Source organism: Pleurodeles waltl, chromosome 3_1 (genome assembly GCF_031143425.1).
Source record: "Pleurodeles waltl isolate 20211129_DDA chromosome 3_1, aPleWal1.hap1.20221129, whole genome shotgun sequence".
Lineage (NCBI taxonomy): Eukaryota > Metazoa > Chordata > Amphibia > Caudata > Salamandridae > Pleurodeles > Pleurodeles waltl.
This window is the reverse complement of record NC_090440.1, coordinates 1,909,362,962-1,909,385,803: the sequence shown is the minus strand read 5'-3', so window position 1 is coordinate 1,909,385,803 and position 22,842 is coordinate 1,909,362,962. Positions and strand designations below refer to the sequence as shown.

Here is a 22,842-nt window from a genome sequence, read left to right as displayed (position 1 = left end):
AAAGTTGAAGAGAAGCAACCAACCGAAGTGGTGATGAAAAAACACATTAAAGATAAAGATTAGAAGTGGAGAATAAACAAAGAAGGTGCAAATAACACCCACAGGGACCATGTGACCTCTCTTCTCTAATAGCCATGCATTTAAACCTTACTAATGGCCTGTGTTATCTACAGATCACTATTAGACCATGCGTCATAATGTGATTAACCAACCACATCACACTAATAGTTTATAACTTATTCCTATTTGAGGAATTGATTCCAAGATGTTTGAATACCATTACAAATACCTGCAAGGTAACGGGTGTATAGTCTCTCCCAGATGGAAAATCATCTCTAATAGACGGGTGGAAAGCCTGACTTTGGTAGGGCAAGAGATAACCACCAATAGAAGTATCTTTATATTGGCTATGAAACAAAACCAAAGTGTGATTAGGGAGAACTGGTTAGTGAACATTGATTTAAGACCAAAGATCCCCTTTCTCCTCTTATACCTTAAATGAGCAGAGAGACTCCTCTGCATGGGCCATTCCTCCGAAAGATATCGATTGCCACATGCCTTTATAGAAGTATTCGCTGTAAAAGCTAATAAAGAAAAAGATGTAAGGACGGAAGTTCCCTTGATACTTTAAATAAGCACATTTGTTGCCCCAGTATCTTTGACGTACTTCTAGCCGAACAAAGTTATGAGCCAAAATGGGCTCCTTACCTTAAAACCGGATAGTATGAATTTGCTTCATTCCTAGTAAGCCCGCCGGTCAAACGCGGTCCGCTTTATTCATCTGAATGTAATGACGTAGGTCAAAGAGCACGCTCATTCGGTCGAACGTTCAGAGAGAGGCGAAGATTATAAGCTACCAAAAACGTCACCATCTTGGAATGGAGTTCTTTTTGTTATAAGAGTTAACAAATATGGCTCATAGCACCACAAGTGTTAATAACATAGATTTAGAAACGCGTTGTATTGCGAATATCCAACGGAAAGGGACCGAGATACAAGCAATAAGGCTCAGATGGCCCAACCCCAAGGGGAGAAAAAACTTCTATATGTGGACAAACAGAATAGCTACATGGTACAGTAACTATCTATATACACTGAAAGACAAAGTATGCTTGTCCAGCCCACCCAATGAATACTAAATATGCTCTACGAATGTAGAAGACTGAACAGTATATACAGTCTTCCATGGAAACCAATAGTGTCTTACAAGGCTGATATTCACAGCCATTTCAAGCTTCGAATAAAATATTCGTTACAAGGAGAATATGAGCAAAGTTTAACCCATTGCATTCTCCCAGGGAGTATATTCATTCAGGCCTTTATTGCACGTATCTAGAGTAAAAATCCAGTATACTTCTCGTTTTTTTCATACCTTACTCTCTTCTGATCCTCCCGTTCGTCGTATCTTCTCCAAAATTGTCCATGTCACGTCTTCTGTCTTATGTCCCACATCTTTCCAATGTGAAACCAAGGGAGCTCCCTCCCTATTATTGCGTATATTGGACATATGTTCAAGTATCCTTAATCTTACTTCTCTTCCTGTCTCTCCAACATAGCCCAAAGGGCAAAGGCAGCGAATCAAATAGACACAGTTGGTTGTCCTACAATTAGTCATGTCTACAAGATTATAGTTTTTCCGATTCCACTGTAGGTTCCACACTTATGGTTGCCTTTTATTGGTTGATCACCCCTGATGGATTTTTGGCAAAAATCCCTCTTTTTAGGTAAACTGGCTCTGACTAGTTTGTTACAAATGTTTTGATTTTTTCTGAAAGCAAATAAGGGGCGTTCAATTGTTGGCAGATCTTGATCACTACTCAGTATATGCCAGTTAGTCAAAATTATTTTTCTGATTCTTACATTAAAATTTGAATGTTGCAACACACACACCTTCTGTGGTTTGGGATCTTTGTTCCGTTTTTCAAACATACTGTCTCTATTATGGTATTTTGCTCTTTTATAGGATTCCCTTATAATTCTTTTCGGGTATCCTCGTAATAAGAGTTTCTGTTGTAAAATATCGGCATGATGTTCATAATCTCGTAGATTGGTACAATTCCTGCGAATACGGAGGAACTGACTGAAGGGTATTCCCTGTTTTTGACTTCTTGGATGGAAACTGTCAAAATGTAATATGGTATTCTTGGCTGTAGGTTTCGTGTATAGCGACATTTCTAGTTGAAAATTATTGTGTCCTATCCAAATGTCAAGAAATTCAACTTTATCTCTGCTTGTATGAATGGTGAACCTAAGGTTCGGAACACAAAGGTTAATCCATTCCCAGAATTCCTTAAGGGATTCCTCATTCCCTGTCCAGATGAAAAAAATATCGTCTATAAACCTAGACCAGGACTGGATGTTCTCATAAAAGGGAGCCATTTCATTAAAGATATGAGTTTCTTCAAAGTTGCCGACATAAATATTCGCCACACTCGGTGCACAGGCTGCTCCCATGCTGACTCCTTTTTTTTGATGGTATATATTCCCATCGAATTCGAAGAAATTCTCTTGAAGGACGATACTCAGGCACTGTAATACAAATCTAAAATGATCTGTCATACCTTCTCTCTCCAAAAGGCAGGCGACAGCCTGCCATGCTTCCTTCTGAGGTATATTCGTATACAGAGCTGTAATGTCCATAGTTACTAAAATCTGAGAAGTCGGATTATATGGAGTACCTTCCAATTTAGAGATAATATGCCCAGTATCTCTTATATATGCAGGGAGACAGGCCACTCTCGGTTTCCATAATTTTTCCACATATTTAGATAAAGGTTCAATAAGTGAACCAACTGTGGAAACAATCGGACGCATAGGAGGATCTTCCTTATTTTGTGTATCTTTGGTACTCCATACAAAACTGGAGTCCTGGTCGTATTTGGATTCAGATATTGGTACTCTTGCTCAAAATCAGTCCCTTACTGATTGCCTCATCACTGATTGTCTGTATTTCACGTCTAACCTGGTTCTGCCAGTTATTTTTGCCCTTTCTGTAATGTTCAGAGTTATCCAACATGCTCTACATTTTAAGTTTATATTTTTCAGTGTCCATCAGGGCTATGCCTCCCCCTTTGTCACAGGGTTTAACAATAGTGTGTTTGTCTTTTTGTAATTTCATTAAGGCACGTTGTTCATATTTATTGAGATTATATTGGGGTTTTGGTATAAATCTGAGCATGGTTTTAATTTTTTCTAGGACTACATTCTCAAATATCTTAATTTCTGGTCCTACCATGCCTAGATTTGGTGTAAAGGTTGAGACCGGTTTAAGACCCGATAAGTTTGTCTCCATAGAGTCACTTCTTCCTTCAAAAAATCTTTTAAGTCTCATACGCCTAAAAAAGGCATGGAGATCTGAAAACAAGCCAAAAGGATTAATAGATACACTGGGTACAAACGATAAGCCTTTCTTAAGTAGAGAATCAGTTTCTACATCCAAAGGGGTGGAACTGAGATTAAACACTGGTATTCAGTCCTTCCCATATTGTTGTCTCCGAGTTTGTAATACATGTTGCGGGTTGTCTCTATTGTGAAATCTCCCTCTCGAATAGTTTCTGAATCTGGTCCTGTGTCCTCCTCTCCTGGATAAAAAATGGTTGGAGCGGCCCGACCCCTCATTCTGAACTGCCCTATTCCCCTATTGGTCATACTGAGTAGAATTTCCTTCTCCGTCTGACTCAGAGGTATCTGAAAATGTTACAATATTTTTGCTGGTCCAGAACTGGCGATCCTGTTCTGGTCCATTCTGTTGTTGACTTTGGTAATATTTCTCTGTCAGGTACGGGTACACTCGCTCCTTAGAAAACCATCTAATATCTTTCCTTAGTTTATCTGTCTTCTTTTTAATGAGATATAGGTTAAAAGACTGTAGTTCCTGGTTAATCGCTTCCAGTTGTTTTTTCGCTTCCTGGAGTGATTCTTGTGCTTTTAACTCATCTTCTAATGTTTGAATTTCTTTAGTTAATACTTCCAAAAGCTCTCTTGCCGTTTCCACAATAAGGATCATCCTGTCCTGAGAACATAGGTTGGATATTAGAGACCATTTCTCCAAGAAATGTTTGATCTCAACAAAAAGGCCTTGTATATTTCTTACTCTAAGGCCTGCTGGAATAACCCCTGCTCTCAAATATTCTAAGATGAAATCAGCATGCAATTCAGTTAGTTTTGCTTTTTTCCTTAATTCCATCAATTTATACCATCCTTCTTTGGGTTGACTAAGTCCCAAGGCTCCCCCAGTTCCCGTTCTTGGTTGTTCAAGAAGCTTTGATAGGTCATCCTCACTGAACCCAAATGTTTTGATACTATCCATGCTAGAATTGACCTATAATCTCATAGAGCCCAGATGTAAAAGAAAAGGAGGACGATGTTGACAAAAAACATATTAGCTTCCACTCCAGATAGAGAGAACGAGCCACCATGAAAACACGATAAGAAAACGAAAGAGAAAAAAGATTCAAACAACTAACTAAAACATACGAAATAAGAATCGGCCAAGGGAACTAGCCACACTCAAGAAAGCCACAAACAAAATAAGGTAAAACATATTTGAGCTACAAGACATACATCTGAAACCACCTAAATACCCTCTCGACAAAGTGTTGAAACCATAAGTACAAGACAAATGGGGATCCCTGATCTGATACAGTAACTCACCAGGGAAATGCAAACTGAAATGACTATAGAAGTTAAGAGCTACTCTCAAATAATGTCAATAAGATATAAATAGAAAACAACATCCAAATATATCAGAAATACAAAATAATCCTGTATGTCTACTGATATATATTTATATATATATATCGATCTACATATTTAATAACTGTGTGTCCAGTCTAGGGCTACATTCAATTGCTAGTTTTGATTAATAAAAATATAACATTATCACTTCTTAAAGTGTTTTATTTCTCCAATATATAATTTATACACAAATACTAATATGATGACTAAAAACTACAATACTAACTCAATCACACCACATTCATACTGAAAAAAGATATACTTATACATAGAAAAAAAGGAAATACTCTTAATTACAAAAGATTCCTAAAAAACTCACATACAATAGAAATACATATCTATATACATGTACATATTGATAAAATATAATATCTAGCATTGCTCCGATTTAGAACAGTGCTGTAGTAGGAACCCGAAACCTACGTGCCTTTCGGTGATCTTCTCTTAATGAGGCCACCTTCATCAGGGCAGTTCCCGACCATCTAATCAAATATTGTAGTAGGCCCAAAGACAGGACAGTCAGACAACACTGTAGATTATGTCCTGAATTCACATCACATTGATAGATGATATCTAGTACAAACAAACATATAAATATCATATAAGAAGCAATCTTGAAGTGTGGGAGTCCTGTGATCCATGGCATAGAAACATATAAGTTTCAATAACATGCTACATCAACCAGAATTATATAAACACTAGAGCCAACATTAAATAGATATAATCAGATGTGTCAATAAATATGGAAAACACCCTTAAGTGACTCATGCTATCAAAAAGGTGAAGAGAAGCAACCAACCGAAGTGGTGATGAAAAAACACATTAAAGATAAAGATTAGAAGTGGAGAATAAACAAAGAAGGTGCAAATAACACCCACAGGGACCATGTGACCCGTCTTCTCTAATAGCCATGCATTTACACCTTACTAATGGCCTGTGTTATCTACAGATCACTATTAGACCATGCGTCATAATGCGATTAACCAACCACATCACACTAATAGTTTATTAATTATCCCTATGTGAGGAATTAGTTCCAAGATGTTTGATTACCATTACAAATACCTGCAAGGTAACAGGTGTATAGTCTCTCCCATTGGTGTGCAGAACATCACGGTACGTATGGCATAATGTTTATGAACTATGCAAACCAATACTACACAAGAAATAAAAAGCTTGCATTGACATCCTTGAATTGTAACAAAAGTTTCCTTAACTAACTGACTGACATACACTAGTTATATATAGATCACAAACATGTGAGGGTATGCAAGCAGAATGATCTTGTTAATGCTAACTTAGTAAACAAAGAAAAAAGGCGATCCAAGAATCAGGAACAAAAACCATCAGAGGATAGTGATGATCATGATGAAAAATAGGGGATTCAAAAGCATTGTGACACATACCGCTCAGACCAAAGTCTCCTTATAATGAGTTAGGCAGGAAATGACTTAAGAGGAGAACCATCTTTGACATGGAAGGTCAGATAGTATACATAGGAATGAAGATTATCTTAGTTTGTAATGCATATGAGGCTAACCATGCCCACTATCTGGGGAAAACTGTTTTGTCGATGTATGACAAGCACCAGAAGGAAAATTGTATGTTGAGCATCCTGCCCGCCTTCCACCTGTCATTTCTGATCCTCCACACCCCTTCATTCCACAGCCAGAATACACTGTCTTGCATCCTTCAATTGTATACTATCTAAGCTATGTTTGATGTAAGGTGAGAGACATAGCATGCTAATTCCCTTCAACACTCAAGATAAAATATTAACCTATTATGCTTTTTCTGGTGCTGACTGATAGCCTCAATCTTTCACTTTGCTCTGGGACTTCACCTAACAACTGCAAAGGAGGAGCAGTCAAGCTTCTGCTAAATAAAAACAACTGAGATAGCTCCACTGTTGACAATTGCAGTCCTATCAGTCTCCTTTCTTTCCTGGACAAGATCCCTGAACAGGTATCACCAAACGATTGGCTCATCACCTTGAAGAATCCAAGTATTTGAATGCATGTCACCTACATTTTTGTCCAGGCATTGGAACTAAGACTGTACTTGCAATTGTACTTGCCCTTGTTCAGCTCTACAAGAAGGCTCTGCTTAACGTATCAGCTGCATTTGCCACCGCAGATCATGATATCCTTTTAAAACACTTTACAGAGGTCTTGAGGGACATGAAGCACTCAATGATTGGGAGTTTTGGTAAATGGGGGGTCTGTTATTAACTGAATGGTTGCAGATGTTCATGATCATTTAGTATCATAACTAACCTTTTATAGATGAGAGTCACAAGATAATGATAATATGATACGGCAGATGAGAGTCACAAGATAGATGAATTGGCGGATAATATGATATGGCAGATGAGAGTCACAAGATGCTGATAGTTTGGTTTCTTGGGTCTTTTTCTCCCTCTTGCAATAATTTTTTAACAATGCAGTGGAGCTTTAGAGATGTCAGCAGCATTGGATTTTACCTTTTGTGTCTCCTTTCAGCCATGTCCATTTTGTCTCATTCTTATTCATTGAAATATGATAGCCAATGAGTACTGTTTAATGAGATATGGGAATACATCTTTGTACCACACAAGGAAAGATTGGGATCTGCTTGAAACGTTATAGAAACAGTATATTGTAATGTTTTGAAATGCAGATTATGTTTGCCAAATATCCCAAACCAATGGTAAATATTTTTGTTCAATTAATGCTCCTGAAGAAGCATATTGTGAGATATGAATTGAGATGATAATTTTATTATGTAATGAATTAACAGAGAAAAACAAGAGAATTCATGATTTTACAGATATTGATCATGCCTAACAAGTAAAGTGGAGAGTAACCACTTTTTTAAGGATACATTTCAATAATATGCAGATTCACATCTGAATGTTTCTGTGATGCTGCTGTCAGGTGTCAGGTTAGTGGACTAATGCACCAAAAAAGCTAAATATTGTTTGAATCTCCGAAGTTAGCTTTAAAACCACATTTGTACAAGAATGCCTCCAGAAGTTGGGCAGCCTGCACCCATAGCACACCCCTGAGCATAGATCTCGTGATAAGCATCCTGGTTCGATTTCCACTCTTGCACCCCCTCTGGTAATCGACTTCCTTGCTGTCTTTCCTCATCAAAGTAGACCACTAAGGGGGGAGCCCTTTGTCCCAAAGCTCAATACTAGATTATCATCACCTCTGCATACAGCATTCTTGACGCTACACTGGTCCACTTAGTGGTATGTGGATGTCTCTAACAGAAGGGACTTCATAGTTAGATGAATTGCATCTTCCCACAGCAAACTGAAGTGCTGCTGTTTCTCCTGTCAAGGCTCTGTTCCAATGATTAATATATAATCCAGGTGCATTTCCGACCTATATAAGAGACTTTTATCAACAAGACTTTCTGCAGCCAAGAGGATTAGGCCAACTGACACTTGTGCAGGTTTTCTCTCCATCACCATTCATTATTGAAGGTCAAAGGTTGCATGTCTGGAAACCAAAACTAGGCCAATTGGGTCTCCCCAGAGCTGTTCCACTGCTGTGTCATTTCCACTGAGAGGGGTAATTTGCACTATAGCCTGGGATGTCTGGAATATGCAAGATGTGAGGAGGCACCACAGAGTCATGGATATGAAAGAATGAATGGCTAGAAGTGCTGAATCAGTGGCAATATGTTCTGCTTTTGTTCCTTTGATTAAACCGTAAAGAAAATTCTCTATTAAAGGCTTTCAGATGGTATCAGAGGAAATTGGGCAAAGTTCAGTGAGAAATCCAGATCATTCAGTAGGTTGTAAGTGTCTTGAAGATGCAGTGCCCTTAATTAGTTTTTGCCTTCACCATCCGTTCACTAGAGTAATGGAATACAAAGACCCACTTCCTTCTGAGGTGTGCTGCCTTGACGGTGAGAACCTTTGTGACTACTCTCAAAGCAGATGTAAGCCTCAACAGCAGGACACAAACAGATAGTTTGCTGTAGCCACCTCGAAACTGAGGAACTTGCAGGAACATTTATTTGGGAGAAGTGGAAGTAGGCACCTTGATTGTCAAGGGACACCTTTGAGTCTTCCAGATTCTATATTTTTATTATCATTGCAAGGAGACCTTTGTGCACCTTTTTCATTACTCACTTCAGCAGTCGCAGAGCCTAGGTGGAGTTTTAGCCTCCACTATTCTTAAGCAAAAGGAAATACCCCTTTTTAAAAAAATATATTGAATTTTCAATAAAGAATATTATCTGAAATAAAAAACAAATGCAAAGGGAGGGACAAAGTGCACCATCCTTCATCAGATCATCACCTCATAATTGTTAGTTGATAGCTCACCCCCGCCCGCCAGTGAGAGACAGAGCTAACTCTTGTATGGACAAATGCAGTTATTTCATTATATAACAACTTGGTAAATGGCAGGTGTCTGTGTTATAACACTGTACGCAGAGCTGCAGCTAAATGGCAGGGTAATTATTAGTGCAACTTTCATGAACTTTTACAAATCAGTGCCAGAACTGAAATGTGCATCTATTTCTTGGCCAAAGCCCTCTTGCGACAGTATCCAAACTCCTGAAAGTAGTCTGGTTATCAGAGTGTATTGTCACATATATCATTGGTTGCTATGTCTAGTGTCTGCTGGAGTAAAAAAGTAGTTAGTGGGTTCCAGATGTCTCTCTGCCTGGAGCTAGGAGGAAGCAGTTCAGCATATACAGATATCTGATCTTTACAATAAATGAGATCAGTTAGCCACTCTTTGAATTTGGATGCCCTCCCTCTGCCCCATTGGCAAGCAGTCCTGCATTTGGACAAAAGTAAGGCTAATGGGATAAATCTTTTGTAGTTGGCATTCACCTCTTCAGTATAACCTAACAAGGCTGTGAGTGGATTTAATGTCATAGGTTGACCCACCATGTGTGTCAGGGCTGTAGATATGTCTTTCCAGTAAAACCCCGTGGGGCTGCAAGACCATGCCAGCTGCTGGAAATCCGCACCAGCCATGCATCATCTATCACAATTGTCATTGGGGCGAAGGCAAAAGCTGTGTAACTTGACTGGTGTATAGTATATACGATGTAGAAATGTATAATGTATAATGTGAAGTCTGCTACTCAAGGTAATCCTACCAGTATGGTAAGTTCCATATCTGTTTCCCATTGTTCCCTTGCATGTGTCTCAGCTGAGGGAGCTTCTAGTTGTGGTGCTTGGTAAAGACGCCTAATTAGATGGAAGGATGTCTCCATCTGAAGGAAAGTGTGTAGCATCCCTAGTATTGTATGATTTTGCACGTGAACCCAGGCGTAACTACTCTGACATTTTGTTTCAGTCGAACGTATAAGAGTGCATCTAGCTGCGTAGGAGTATTCCCTTAAAAAAAAATATTTGGGGTCTTAAATTGTCCCTCGCTATAAAGATCTCCTCATTGTGTTATATCTCTTGCCTGGAGAAAGCATCTACAGATGTTTGCATGTGTGGCTGGGAGTAAGGGGTGATATAATAGCTGGACTAGTGGGGAGTAGAAAAATGGTTTGTTGAGTTTACAGGCTAGCGTGTACCATGCTTTCGATGTGTATGCCAAAGTTGAGTCTGCCAATGTACTGGTAGCTATCAGAGAACCTAGATAGGAGGATGAGTGGACATGAGCCATATACCTTTGTTCAATGGCTAAGTGGGACATGAAAGGTGTGGGATGATACAAATGAATCGCATGATGAACTTGTGCACATAGGTAATTTAGGGCCAGATGCAGGAAACACTTTGCGACTCGCAAACGGCAAAATTTGCGGTTTGCGACTCGCAAATGCGTGTTTCCCATGCAGAAATGCATTCGCAAATAGGAAGGGGTGTTCCCTTCCTATTTGCGAGTCGCAGTGGAATGCAATTCCATTTGCGACCGCATATGCGGTCGCAAATGGAGTCACAGTTACCATCCACTTGAAGTGGATGGTAACCCACTCGCAAACGGGAAGGGGTCCCCATGGGACCCCTTCCCCTTTGTGAATGGACCCAAAACTATTTTTTCAGGGCTACCTGCCCTGAAAAAATACCGAAACTAAAGGTTTCGTTTTTTTTTTTAAGTGCAGCTCGTTTTCCTTCAAGGAAAACGGGCTACACTTAAAAAAAAAAAAACTGCTTTATTTAAAGGCAGTCACAAACATGGAGGTCTGCTGACTACAGCAGGCCTCCATGTTTGCGAGTGCCCATAGTTGCTATGGGGCCGCAATTTGCGAACCACCTCATTAATATTAATGAGGTGGGTCTTTGCGACCCCATAGCGACTCGCAGACGGTGTCTGAGACACCGTTCTGCATACCAATTTGCGAGTTGCAAATTGCGAGTCGGAAGAACTCGCAATTTGCAAGTCGCAAATTGGATTTTTGCTACATCTGGCCCTTAGTTCTAAACCTAGCACTTTGAATCCTCCTTTGGAAAATGGCATAGTAAGTGTATCCCATTTTATGCGTGGTTGTTTACCCGCCCATGCTAACCTTATTAATTGAGCCTTGAGGAGCGGAAAAAACCTGTGTCCTAAGGATATGGGAATATTTAGGGACAGATAAAGAAATTTAGGCAGGGTTATCATTTTCATCAGTGCGATGCAACTAGCTAATGATAAAAGTAATGATATCCTGCGCGTGATGCTTTCTGTAATGGTATTAAATGTGACCCCATAGTTTGCTCCAATTACCTCTCCTTGCATCTAATTGTAGCTCAGATTGCTTGCCGCCTGTTTTACCAATGCTGTCTGTCTGAAGCCGATCAATCAGGGCACCAGCGCATACCGTGCCATTAAATTCAACAATTGCCCCTACTCTATCTTCTCTATTGTGATCTTGTTGTGGGGAGTGGTAGCCTGCAAAACCATGTTGCCACCAAGCAGTGTGTACGGCGTGTGATCTATGGATGGATGAAGGTACGCAGCCAGTGTCAGACATAAAAGTTCTACCAGTGTTTGGACTTGGATGTTTCTCTTTCCTGGCTCCTCTGTCAAGCCACCCACCAGCAGGTTCCTAACGGGGGAGAACAAGCAGACCTGGGAGTGCACAGGTAGTGTGTTGAGCAGCTATTGTTGGTAGAGCAACATCCAGTGTGTTAATATCTGGACACCTGATGCTGGTTACAAGGTTGTCTTACACCATTAATTTGTAAAGGTCAGCCTGGAGAGCAGCTGTTGATGGCTATGAAAGGTTGCAGGTCCCGGTTGTCTATGGCCCGAAATGCCTAAAGCAAGTGTTTTAAATACGGTGGTGGCCTGAGCTTCAAGTTGATCAAGCACAGTTGGAAATACTTTGGCAGGTTAGATGTTGATGATGTTGGAGGAGAGCCGATGCGTGGCAGTAACCTTGAGAAAAGGACTGTTAGGACCGGTTGTTGGCAGCGTATTTTGGAGGTAATCGAGCTACATGCTCCCACAGCTGTCTGTCTGTTAGCTTAGCAGGTCTCTGATACACCATCCGTGGCCCTGTTGCATTCACAACTAATATGGGCCGCAGGGGGGACACCGCCAGTGTAAGGTGGCACTGTGATTTCCCAGGCAAGGGTCGGGTCTGCGTCCTCCGCGTTCCCGGCAGTTGTTTGCAAGTTGTGGTAGTTTAAGTTACGATCGCGGAGGGGACTTCTCAGTCAATCCCACAGGCCTTGTTGCATAAATATATGCAAAATGAACAGTGCAGCCAAGTTCTCACCACCCAAGAGGATCTTCAGGCAGCAGCAGGCCAATATCAGTTGCAGGCGGCCGCCATCTTCTCTGCGCAACCTGGCCTGCAATCACCTGTCATTAATGCCAGAATTTGGCAACAACTGCGGTTGATCTTGTCATTGATGAAGGATTATGTAATTGCTGTAGTGTATATAAGAGAAGGATCCATCACCAGTCACAATAGCAAAGGATAATAATGTTTAATGTCCCTGGACAGCAGGAGCCTCACAGAGGTGCGGCCATCTTGCGCGCCAGATCTCTGGCGAACCCAAGCACCAGAAAATACTTGCAGTAGAACTTCTTCTTGTGTTGCCCGCACAGCACTAACTTAGTGGTGCCTTTCTGGAAAAGAGATCTTGGTTCCTGTTTCAGCAAAAAAGGGTCTGCAAAAAAGGAGATCTATGAGAAAGAAGAGGACAGTCTTTGAGAACGGCAATGATTGATGATTTGAAGCCCAGTGGTCAGAGATAATAATGTCTCAGCATTTTAAGAAACTTGCCATCCTGTAGCCCCTGGCCCAAGCATGGTATCGTGAGGGACGGAAAACACAATAAAACAGGTTACATGCAACAGTAGAAGTCATAGAGAGTAGGTAAATTGGCTCTTTTTGGTACTATCCTGAGAAGAGTGAACATACTGTTTGACCATTTGGATATCTCAGGATGCATTGGCAGTGTGGTTGGAACAGAGACCTTTAAAAGGCCTACATTTTAAACTGTTGCACAAAAGGTTTACAAGATGTGGGAAACTCTGTGGCTTTTCAAACTGACTTTCTCTGCATACATTTCTTAAGGGATTCATTCTCAAGGAGAAGACAACATTCATCAACTAGCATAATCACTATCTAACTTTCCACATATCTATATGGACTTCCTTGACACTCATCTTGGGATTGTGCTGACATCTCAAATTATCCATATTGGTGCAAGTGTTACACCATGAAGACCCATTGGTCACGATTTTGGCCAATCGCAATGTTTAACTGTAATGGAGTGACTGAGTGATGCTTTGCTGCCTTACTTGCCACATGATTGAATTCTGAAATGGGCACATTCTTTTCCCATAGTCTCTCCAAACCTGTATGCTTTAATGATGTCTAAAGACGTTTGTAGTTATTGGAACTAAAGTCATTTGCTACGGCCGACCATAATGCACTGTTTACCATGTTATCCTGAGTTGCTCTAATATTGTACCATGTTTTACTGGCCGTATATTTTCTTGACAAAGTCTGCTGCATAAGGCCATACTCCAGTCAAATTTGCCTCGGGGAAACATTTTTTGACAGTCCAAACACTGTAACTTGCAAATTGTTCAGCAGGCATCCATCCTTCCCATGCTGGAACATACTAGAATATGCAATGGTAGGAAGAAGTTTTGCGGCCATTATCGTCAGTAACGGTTAAAACTATGGGCCCTCTAGTTTTTTATAAAATGCAAAATGCGTGGATTAATGCTTTGGCTTTCCTGGTCATGTAATGTTTCTGTTCCACAAAATTGAATTTATTATCTAAGTAATCTTCCAGGTATTTATAATTGTTAACTTCTAGGGTCTCATTGTGTAGTTGGATTCTTCTTGGTCGACCAAAGTGGTTTCTGAGCACCATTATTTTAGTTTTTGCAGCGTTCATTTCTAGTATATTTTCTTTGGTGTATGTTGATAGCTCAGTGACATACCTTTGCATTCTATTTTTGGATAAGTTCAGCAGCACTACGTCATCAGCATATACAAGGTGGGTCATGTGGTCAAAGCGTGGTGAGTGCGAATTCACCTTATTTAGCCTTTGGGACATGTCAGCCATGAAGAGATTGAAAAGATGAGGTGCCAATACGCATCCTTGTTTCAACCCCATTGCCATTGGAATTTTCCACAAAAGCTTGGATCCATCACCTATTTTAACCTGAATCCATGTGTTTGTATATGGCTGTACTATAGCCCGTAAAAGGCTGTCGGGAATGCTCATCGCCTTTAATTTGCGCCACAACAGCCCAGTCAATACGGTTGAATGCTGACTTAAAATCGACACATCAAAAGTATAATTTATTTCCTTGTTCGGTTGTATTTGTCAGGTAGTACACTTAGAAGAATCCCAAGGAATGTCTACCAAAATATAATTAGCATATAATTGGACCCAGAGTGTGGTTCTTACTGAAAACTGGTCTGACTGAAGTTTTATACTACAGCTTGTCCCTAAAGGGAGTTTCCACAACTGTGGCTCTCCTCTGGTTTGGCTTTATACAATACATGGAATGGAATGTCAACTTAGTATCACATCTAAATTAGGTACCACAAACGGAGACCCATTACTACAAGTAAGTAACTTTCCACTGTCTCAACCACCCCTTTCTGTCACATAATTATCAGCATAGATACTTAAGTTAGTAAAATGACTAATAGAAAAAAAATGGATTCACAAACTCAGATTTCAAATATATATGTAATAGCAACAGTATTGTACTTAACAGTACCATCTACTCTTGACTAACATCCAAAGTAGATCTCAAAATATTTAGCACTTTTATTCTTCACCAATTCATTATCATCGTGTTCACCTACTAAGTTTGTAAAGTGTCACCTTGATAGTCAGGTGGAGATATAGTTACTGAGATTTAAACAGATGGCTGTATAAGAGACACTTTACTGAAACAAGGTTAGTGCTCTTGTTTATTCAGTTCATATTGTTTCTTCTTTCCAGAGGATATGGCAGAGAGATGGACTGGGAGAAAAAGCAAGGTCACATGAGCGAGTATTATGTCTTCGGAGTGGCTTGTTCTGAGGTTGAAATTGACTGTCTGACTGGAGATCATAAGGTAAATAATAAATAAAATGGCTTTTTCTCTTTTTAAAATAGAGAGCTGGCAGTGCAACTGGAGACATTATAAACACACTTTTGACGATATATACACTTCCACTGGTACATTGCCTGTAATAAGACTGCCACTTTTGTCTATCAAAGCTCATTAATCACTGGCTCTCCTTCCCTACCATGGTCCTTCACAGCTTCTCTTCACATAGGCTCTTTTAACTCTAGACTACCAGATACCTCTTACCTTACTGATGGACAGAATCTATAGGGAATATATAAATATCAGTAAGATGAAATTGCTTTAAGGTACCAAAGGGGCAGTCAGAGTGGACAGAACAGCTTTACTCTCGATCCCAAGGTTCACATTACACTGTTCCAGTTTTGCTCAGATTCTCCCTCTTGGCCATATAGTCCTCCATATAGACTGCTGATAACCCGCATTTCTGAGGCGCCCTTCCATACCAAGTTGATAGGCAATCTTTGCAAGCTCCTAACTTCATTACTTTTCACTTACAAGCCCATGAGGTACAGAGAGCGTCTGTGAGTCTTTCAGAGCTTCTTCAGTGAATAATTGCTCACTTCTACCACTCATTTTTCATGTTCTAGCCATGCACGGTTGGGGTAGGGTTGAGTCATTGTATGTTATGAAAGCCAGTGCATAATCTGTAAAAGAATAAGGGTAGGATCCAGAGTTTTGCTGAGAATCCTGAGTCTGGTGCTATTGAATGCCACAGTGTTGAATAGTCTTGATACCACCTCAGGCCTCGTTAATCCACCACCGTACAGTCACTAACTACCTATCTCGCTGTTGCAGGTTCTTTTTCATCCCCCCTTTTATCCCTTTGTCACAAATTTCCCATCTTTCTCCTCCTCCTTTTCTCCCCTTTCCCCACTCTCTCTCTCCTTCTCCTTCTTTATAAGTACTGGTCTCCTAAAATGAGTGTTGCTAGATCTCACCTGCAACCACAAGCTCAAATTAAGCACTGATGACAAACAATAATAAAATTAACTTGATTCTGTAGCTTCCCTATGGGCTCTGTGGTCGAGAGATTAGACAGGGTACCCAGTCCATCAAGTGGCTATCAGCTGGGGATCACTCCCTACAACAAATCAGCTCCAGTGACAGATCCTCCATTGTAAAATATGGGTAGAATGGTTTGTCGGACCTCTCGCCACACTTCTTTAATATTGAATGTTTCAGTACAAGACCATCATTTTTGCAATGTTCTTTAGAACATATTTCTACCAGGACAGGGAAATGCCAGTTTCTGGAAATGCAATGACTTGTGAGATACTCACTGCATGAGAACATGTTGCCAAACTGCCAGGTATATTGAAAATCATGGAAGAAATTAAACTGACATGTATTTCTCATTGGATTGTCTCTTGCATCTCATATTAGTTGTGCCCCATCTGAAGGCATAATTGTGATACTTTAAAGAATACAGTACATACAGCTACTTTAAACAACGTCAACTACAGCACATAAAGCTTTGTAACAAAACAATAAATTGAATAAATCCACAAAAAAAGAAAGAACAAGGGAAGACCACAACAAAAAACTATTTTGGATAACCTCCATAAACCTCTTCAAGAAGAAGGGTGTCTGGCAGTCAATGGAAATAAGCACTGGCAAAGCCAATAGCTCTCACCTATGTGAGAGCTATTGGCTTTGCCAATGTCTTTTAGCCATGTTGTACAGCAGCATGCCTGCTGTTCAGCATGACCAAAAGTTAGTAGTGTGGTGTAGAGTAGAATGTGTGAAGTTGAGTGGCATAGAGTGGAGTGGAACGGAATAGAGTGGAGTGGCGTAGAGTGGGGTAGAATGAAGTAGAATGGAGTAGAGTGGCGTGCCATAGAGTAGCATGGCATACAGTAGAGTGGTGTGCAGGGGAATGGAAAAGAGTGACGGAGTGGAACAGAGTGGAATGAAGTGGCATAGATTTGAGTGGCCTAGAGTCAGGTGGAGTAGAATGGCGTAGAGTGGAGTGGCATAGAGTGGCATTGTGTGGAGTGGCATGAAGTGGAGTGGCTTAGAGAGGTGTGGCGTAGGGAGGAATGGCATAGTGTGGTGTAGAGTGGAATGGCAGAGTAGAGTGGTGTAGAGCAGGGTGGCATAGAGTGGACTGGTGTAGAGTGGAGTGCAGTGGCGTAGAGTGGAGTAGCATAGAGTGGAATGGCATAGAGTAGAGTGGAATGGCGTTGAGTGGAGTATTAGAGACAGCAGATATGGTGAAAGCAACTTAAATAGGAAACCGTATGCCTGTGTTAATAGTAGCTAAGCACTTGCACATCCAGGAATAATACCGAAATGCTTATGAAATAAAACAAAAAGAACCAGTGAGTTGCAAAAAGACAAGGAAGAACACATGTTCTTGGCCCATGCTCCAGAGAGGAGCTAAGGCAAGAAAGGAAAGGAAGCCTACAGGAGCTAAGCAGTCAAAAGAATGCAAATGAGAGTGACAATAAAAACAACCGATGGAATGATGTGGGCGGGTTTAAGCCCACTGAACTCTAAACAATACATGCCACAACACAGCACATGCACTGTGTAGGTAAGATTTACAAGATGCCACTAAAGAAAGATGGGTAATGAAAGCCGACAAAAATGACTAAAACCGAAAACAAAAAAACAAGTATTAGCAAGGCATTAAGTCTCGACTTTACAAGAGATATTGGCTTTATAAATGTGCTTTAGCCATGTTGTGAAACAGCATGGTTAAAGATTAGTGGCGTAGAGGAGAGTGGCATGGAGTTGAGTGGTATTGCGTGGAGTACAGTGACTTTGAGTGGACTGGCGCAGTGTGTTGTGGAGTGATGTTGAGTGGAATGTCGTAGCTGGACTGTTGTAGAGTGGCATGAAGTGTCTTGGAGTAGAGAGCCATAGAGGGGAGTGATGTAGACATCAGTGTAGAGTGGAGAGTTGTAGATTGTTGTGTAGTGACAGAGAGTGGAATAGTGTGTTGTGGATTAGAGTGTCATGGAGAGGAGTGGCATTGAGTGGAGTGTCGTAGAATAAGGGGTTGTGGAGTGGAGTGTCGTAGATTGGAGTGGTGTAGAGTGGCATAGAGTGGAGTAGATCTGAGGGCCGTAGACTTGGGAGGCATAGAGCGTTGTCTCACAGAGTGGAGTGTTGTAGATTGGAGAGGAGTAGAATATGGTAGGGTGACATGCTGTATAGTGATATAGAGTGAAGTAGAGTGTTGTAGAGTGGAGTGGCATGGAGTAGAGTGTCAGAGAGTGGAGTGATGTAAAGTAGAGGGACATGGAGTGGTTTAGCATAAAGTAGGGTAAAGTGTAATTGAGTGGAGTAGAGTGCCATAGTGTGGAGCGGCATGGCAGAGAGGGGAGTAAAGTTATATAGAGTGTTGTAGAGTGGAGTGGCGTAGAGAGGCATATAGTGCTATAGAGTATTATGGTTTGGCATAGAGTGGATTGTCATAGAGTGGAGTATCATATGATGGAGTGGCGTAGAGTGGCCTTGAGTGAAGTGACATAGAGTAGAGTGGTGCTGAGTGGTGTAGAGTGTCTTAGAGTAGAGTAGCATAGAATGGAGTACAGTGGAATGGAGTAGAGTGTCATAGAGTGGAGTCTTATGCAACATTGTAGGGTGGAGTGGAGCAGGGAGGCCTGGAGTGAACTGGCAGAGTGGAGTTGTGTCATAGGGTGAAGTGTCATCACCTAGTGTATTCATTCGTTTTGATGCTATTAAAATACTTGTTTCCATCACACTTCAGAATTACAGAAAACAGTGCTTCATTAGTGCTTTCATAATTTCAATATACTCAGAAATATTTGCGCACTTCATTTACAGACAATTAAATTGTATTTTGTGATAGGGAAAAAAACAGCATTGTACAGCCTTCCTAGAGCACACCCCAGTCCCAGCATGTTTTTCACATAAATCCACTCACCTTGAGCCCGACATTTGACCTCTGTCTTTTCATGCACAGAAAATGTGTCAAGATAAGGACACATTTTAAAGGCTTTTGTGAAAGTGGGCAATGGTGGAAGAATACATTAAACATGCTATGCTCTACAGGAGGGACAAAGGCATACTAGTGAGCCTGAAACAAATAAAGCCAGAAAATAGCAAGCAAGGAAATGGGAGTTACAAACCACAAAGCCAATGGTAAGCAGTGGGTGGAATGCATTCCTAGGGAAGCTTTCCGAATGTCCCCAAAAAGTCTTTGCAAACTAGACAGCTGCCCTGTCTGGTAGGCTTTGATCTAAAAATGTAGAAATCACAGCTTTTCGGACTGGTGAAGACTAACCACTTTGAGTAGGTGGAAGGCCATAGACTGACTATTAGATACCTTGGAGCCAAGATGAGCACAAATATATCAAACTTAAAACCATGTAATTCAGTCTGCAAGCACAAGACCATGCTATTTTCATTGCTAAATGATAAAATGGCTGACTTAAAGGAATTCTTGCTATCAAGTCAGTAGCATTAGCTGGAAACATGGCAAATATACTGTGTTTTAATCATTCAGTGAATAATGGAGTGACAGGTACCTGCTGAATGTTTGTTGGCACCATGCACATTGAAGAGTAGTGGAAGAAACACACAGCACTTTCAAAAGACCTGCCAAGAAGGGAAGCTTTAGCAGACTTTTTTGCTGGAAAACATTTCCATTTTTGAGAGAGAAGCAAAGGGAGGCGAGAGGCATTGGGCTGATGCAGCTGTCCAAACTCAATGTGCATCGGTTTCTTCCTGCTGCAGAATGTCCTGGATGTCATGGCTAGCACATCCTTTTGCAAGAAACAGTCATGGCAGGCAGGCTGAGGAGGCTAAACTTTGCCTTTGGCGAAGTCGGAAAGCTTTGTCTGTCCTTGCAGAGGGTAATATTTCCCTACTTTGCTCACATTTGTGGGCAAAGTTTATTCAAACTTTAAAGGATAGGGTGAATTCTATTCGGTGGAACGTTTCGGTGTAAAACAGAGAGTAGGTGCTCTGACAGGTCTGTAGTGGGAACGTTTGGCAACAATAAAAGGTTGTTCTGTTTGTTCTGGGTTAGAGAATGCTGAACAGTTATTTTGTTAGAATACCTTTCGCCTGTCAGAAGAGGGCAAAGAGGGCTTATATGATGTAATTGATTCACGTGTAACTGAGCAGGTTGCAGTATTTTGAACTCTGGAATTTTTCAAAGAGAAATTTTGGGATGTTGCGATAGATCAGTGGTTCCCAACCTTTTGACTTCGTGGGACCCCCACTTTATCATTACTGGAACCCGGGGACCCCCACTGAATCATCATTTAAATCTGGGGACCCCCCACAGTGTAATTATTGAAAGCTGGGGGCCTGATTTGTTAATATTATATAATTTTCTATGCAGTTGCGGACCCCCTGAGGAGGCTTTGCGGACCCCCAGGGGTCCCCGGACCACAGGTTGGGAGCCACTGCGATAGATCATTTAATCAGTATAAAGTAAGAGCAATTAAGAGAGTCGCTTTACATGCGAACATCAGGTAAGTGAGAAAACATTTGACAGTGTAAGGGTTAAGGAAGCAGGAACTACCAAACAAGTGAATTTGGGGTGGTAGTTAAAGGTCAACATCAAGGTGGATCCCCAGGTCTTTGACTGAAAAGTAGGGTGTAGGCACCAGTCAGTGGTGGATGGACAGAGGGGGAATGGCCAGTCGGAAAGGTTGGAACTGTTGATGAGGATATCAGATTTGTCATCATTGTGTTTCAGCCAGTGTCATGCTAAGTGAGGTCAGGGTTCTGCCCCAGATGATAAGAAGGGTTCAATTTAGAATGGTTCAGATAGACAGGAGGATTTTATCTGTGCTAAAACACTCCACTTTACCACTAGATAAACTCAGACTCGGTTTCATTATTTGCACTGCACCTACAGGGTAATTAGCCACTCATTTCATCATTCTTCCGACAGCAAAAGGCTGACTGGATCTATATTCAAGTGCAAGGAAAAGTCCCTGAACTTTAATTCAGTGCAGGCTCATGTCATGTAAAATATTTTCCAAGTCTTCTGAGACTATTATTCTGTGCTAATTGTTGCCTCGCTTTTATTTTGAAAAAAGTTAGATTCAGAATAATTACAAATGCACAACCCAACCTGCAGTTCCTCCATTGTTATCACATACAGTACTTTTGAAGACTAAATTGGACTCCATTGATAGACCTTCGTTCTGTAACAGATGATTCTTATAAATCAGGATTGTCCATTGTGGTTCTGTAGTTTTCAATCAATACCAGATATTGATAAAGCCCACTGACAATGTAAATTACTTGTTTAGATTTAGTGTATTTAACTTTAACTCGTGAGAGTAGCCTTACAATCTGGCATGGCCAGTGTCTTTGGACTTTTCTGCTAAGGTCTCCAGTTTCCAGTAAGGGTTTTAAATTTTGCAAAGACAAAATAAATGCACCATTTCCAACTTCTCTTCTACCTCTAGAACCTCAGAACGGACATTGTGATTGACATCGGCTGCAGCATAAATCCTGGCGTCGATATTGGGCAGGTGAGCATGTTCTGTTGGATTCTGCATGTTGTTACATGAAGGAGCCTAAATTATATGCCCTGCTGTCTGTGTCATTGATGTGATTTAACATGCCATATTGTCGTGTTTTTTTTTAATTTGTTGCAGAGAAAGTAATTTGGAAAAGCCATTGGGTTCCCACATCTTGTAAACTTTAAGATCTGTTGTGGCAAGGATTTGTTGTGGCACTGAACTTCCTTCCTACTAACAGGCTCATCTTTCCAGACCTTGGGTGACTGAGTTCAGCTGCCTTGTATTAACTGGCTGTGCCCGCATGGCCAAGCCCATCACTAGATGATGCCTGCGTTGCGTGGCCGTGCTCCCCATTTGCCTATTGACTTATACTTACTTTTGACCAAATTTGAAGGTTACTCTTTAAAAAGTGAGGCAAAATGCTTTCATTTGAATATTGCCTCATGCCTTTAATTACAAAAGTGCACGTTTCTCTTTCACAGATCGAAGGGGCTTTTGTTCAAGGCCTTGGACTTTTTACAATGGAAGAGCTGAAATTCTCTCCTGGGGGAGTCCTGTACACACGTGGGCCTGGGCAGTATAAAATCCCATCCGTGTGTGATATTCCTGAGCAGTTCAGGGTCTTCCTGCTGACCTCGTCGCCGAATCCACGTGCCCTCTACTCCTCCAAAGTAAGTACATGGATAACTTTGGTGTTAAAGACACGTTAGTTTGAGGTGTTTCCCAGATCTACTATACAGATCGTTGCTTCAGTAACCCAGATTAGGAAAGGCCATCCTTCCGGTTTACAAATGGTTGACATAGGTTGCTTTCTGGAACATTTTTATAGGAGGATGAATGGTAATAAAAATGTGTTTGATTTCAAAAACTAGTCTGAAGAATTGCTAAAGTAGTTTTCTTTATCAATGCGCAAAATGTATCTAATTTGCTTTATCGTAATTATGAAAAATTTTGAGAAAATGACATAAGGTGCAAATTCGTCAATTACCACTCTTATTCGCGCTAAAGGCGTCCTTGCATCAATATTTGATTGCTTACAAAAAAAAAAAAAAAAAAAAAATACAACACCCACGAAACAGCTGCGCACATTCTTATTGTTTGCGTTGTTCTTGCACACCGCACTTTTGCCATGAACGGTATCA

General features: G+C 40.8%; 1 protein-coding gene across 1 annotated transcript in view; it reads left to right on the top strand.

Annotated features, from left to right (window-relative positions):
- LOC138285751 (aldehyde oxidase-like) overlaps nt 1-22,842 on the top strand; it is a 588,222-nt gene that overhangs the window by 503,973 nt on the left and 61,407 nt on the right. The window contains 3 exon segments of the mRNA XM_069226091.1: nt 15,113-15,227; nt 21,644-21,709; nt 22,183-22,371. Of these exon segments, the coding sequence (XP_069082192.1) occupies nt 15,113-15,227; nt 21,644-21,709; nt 22,183-22,371 (370 nt within the window).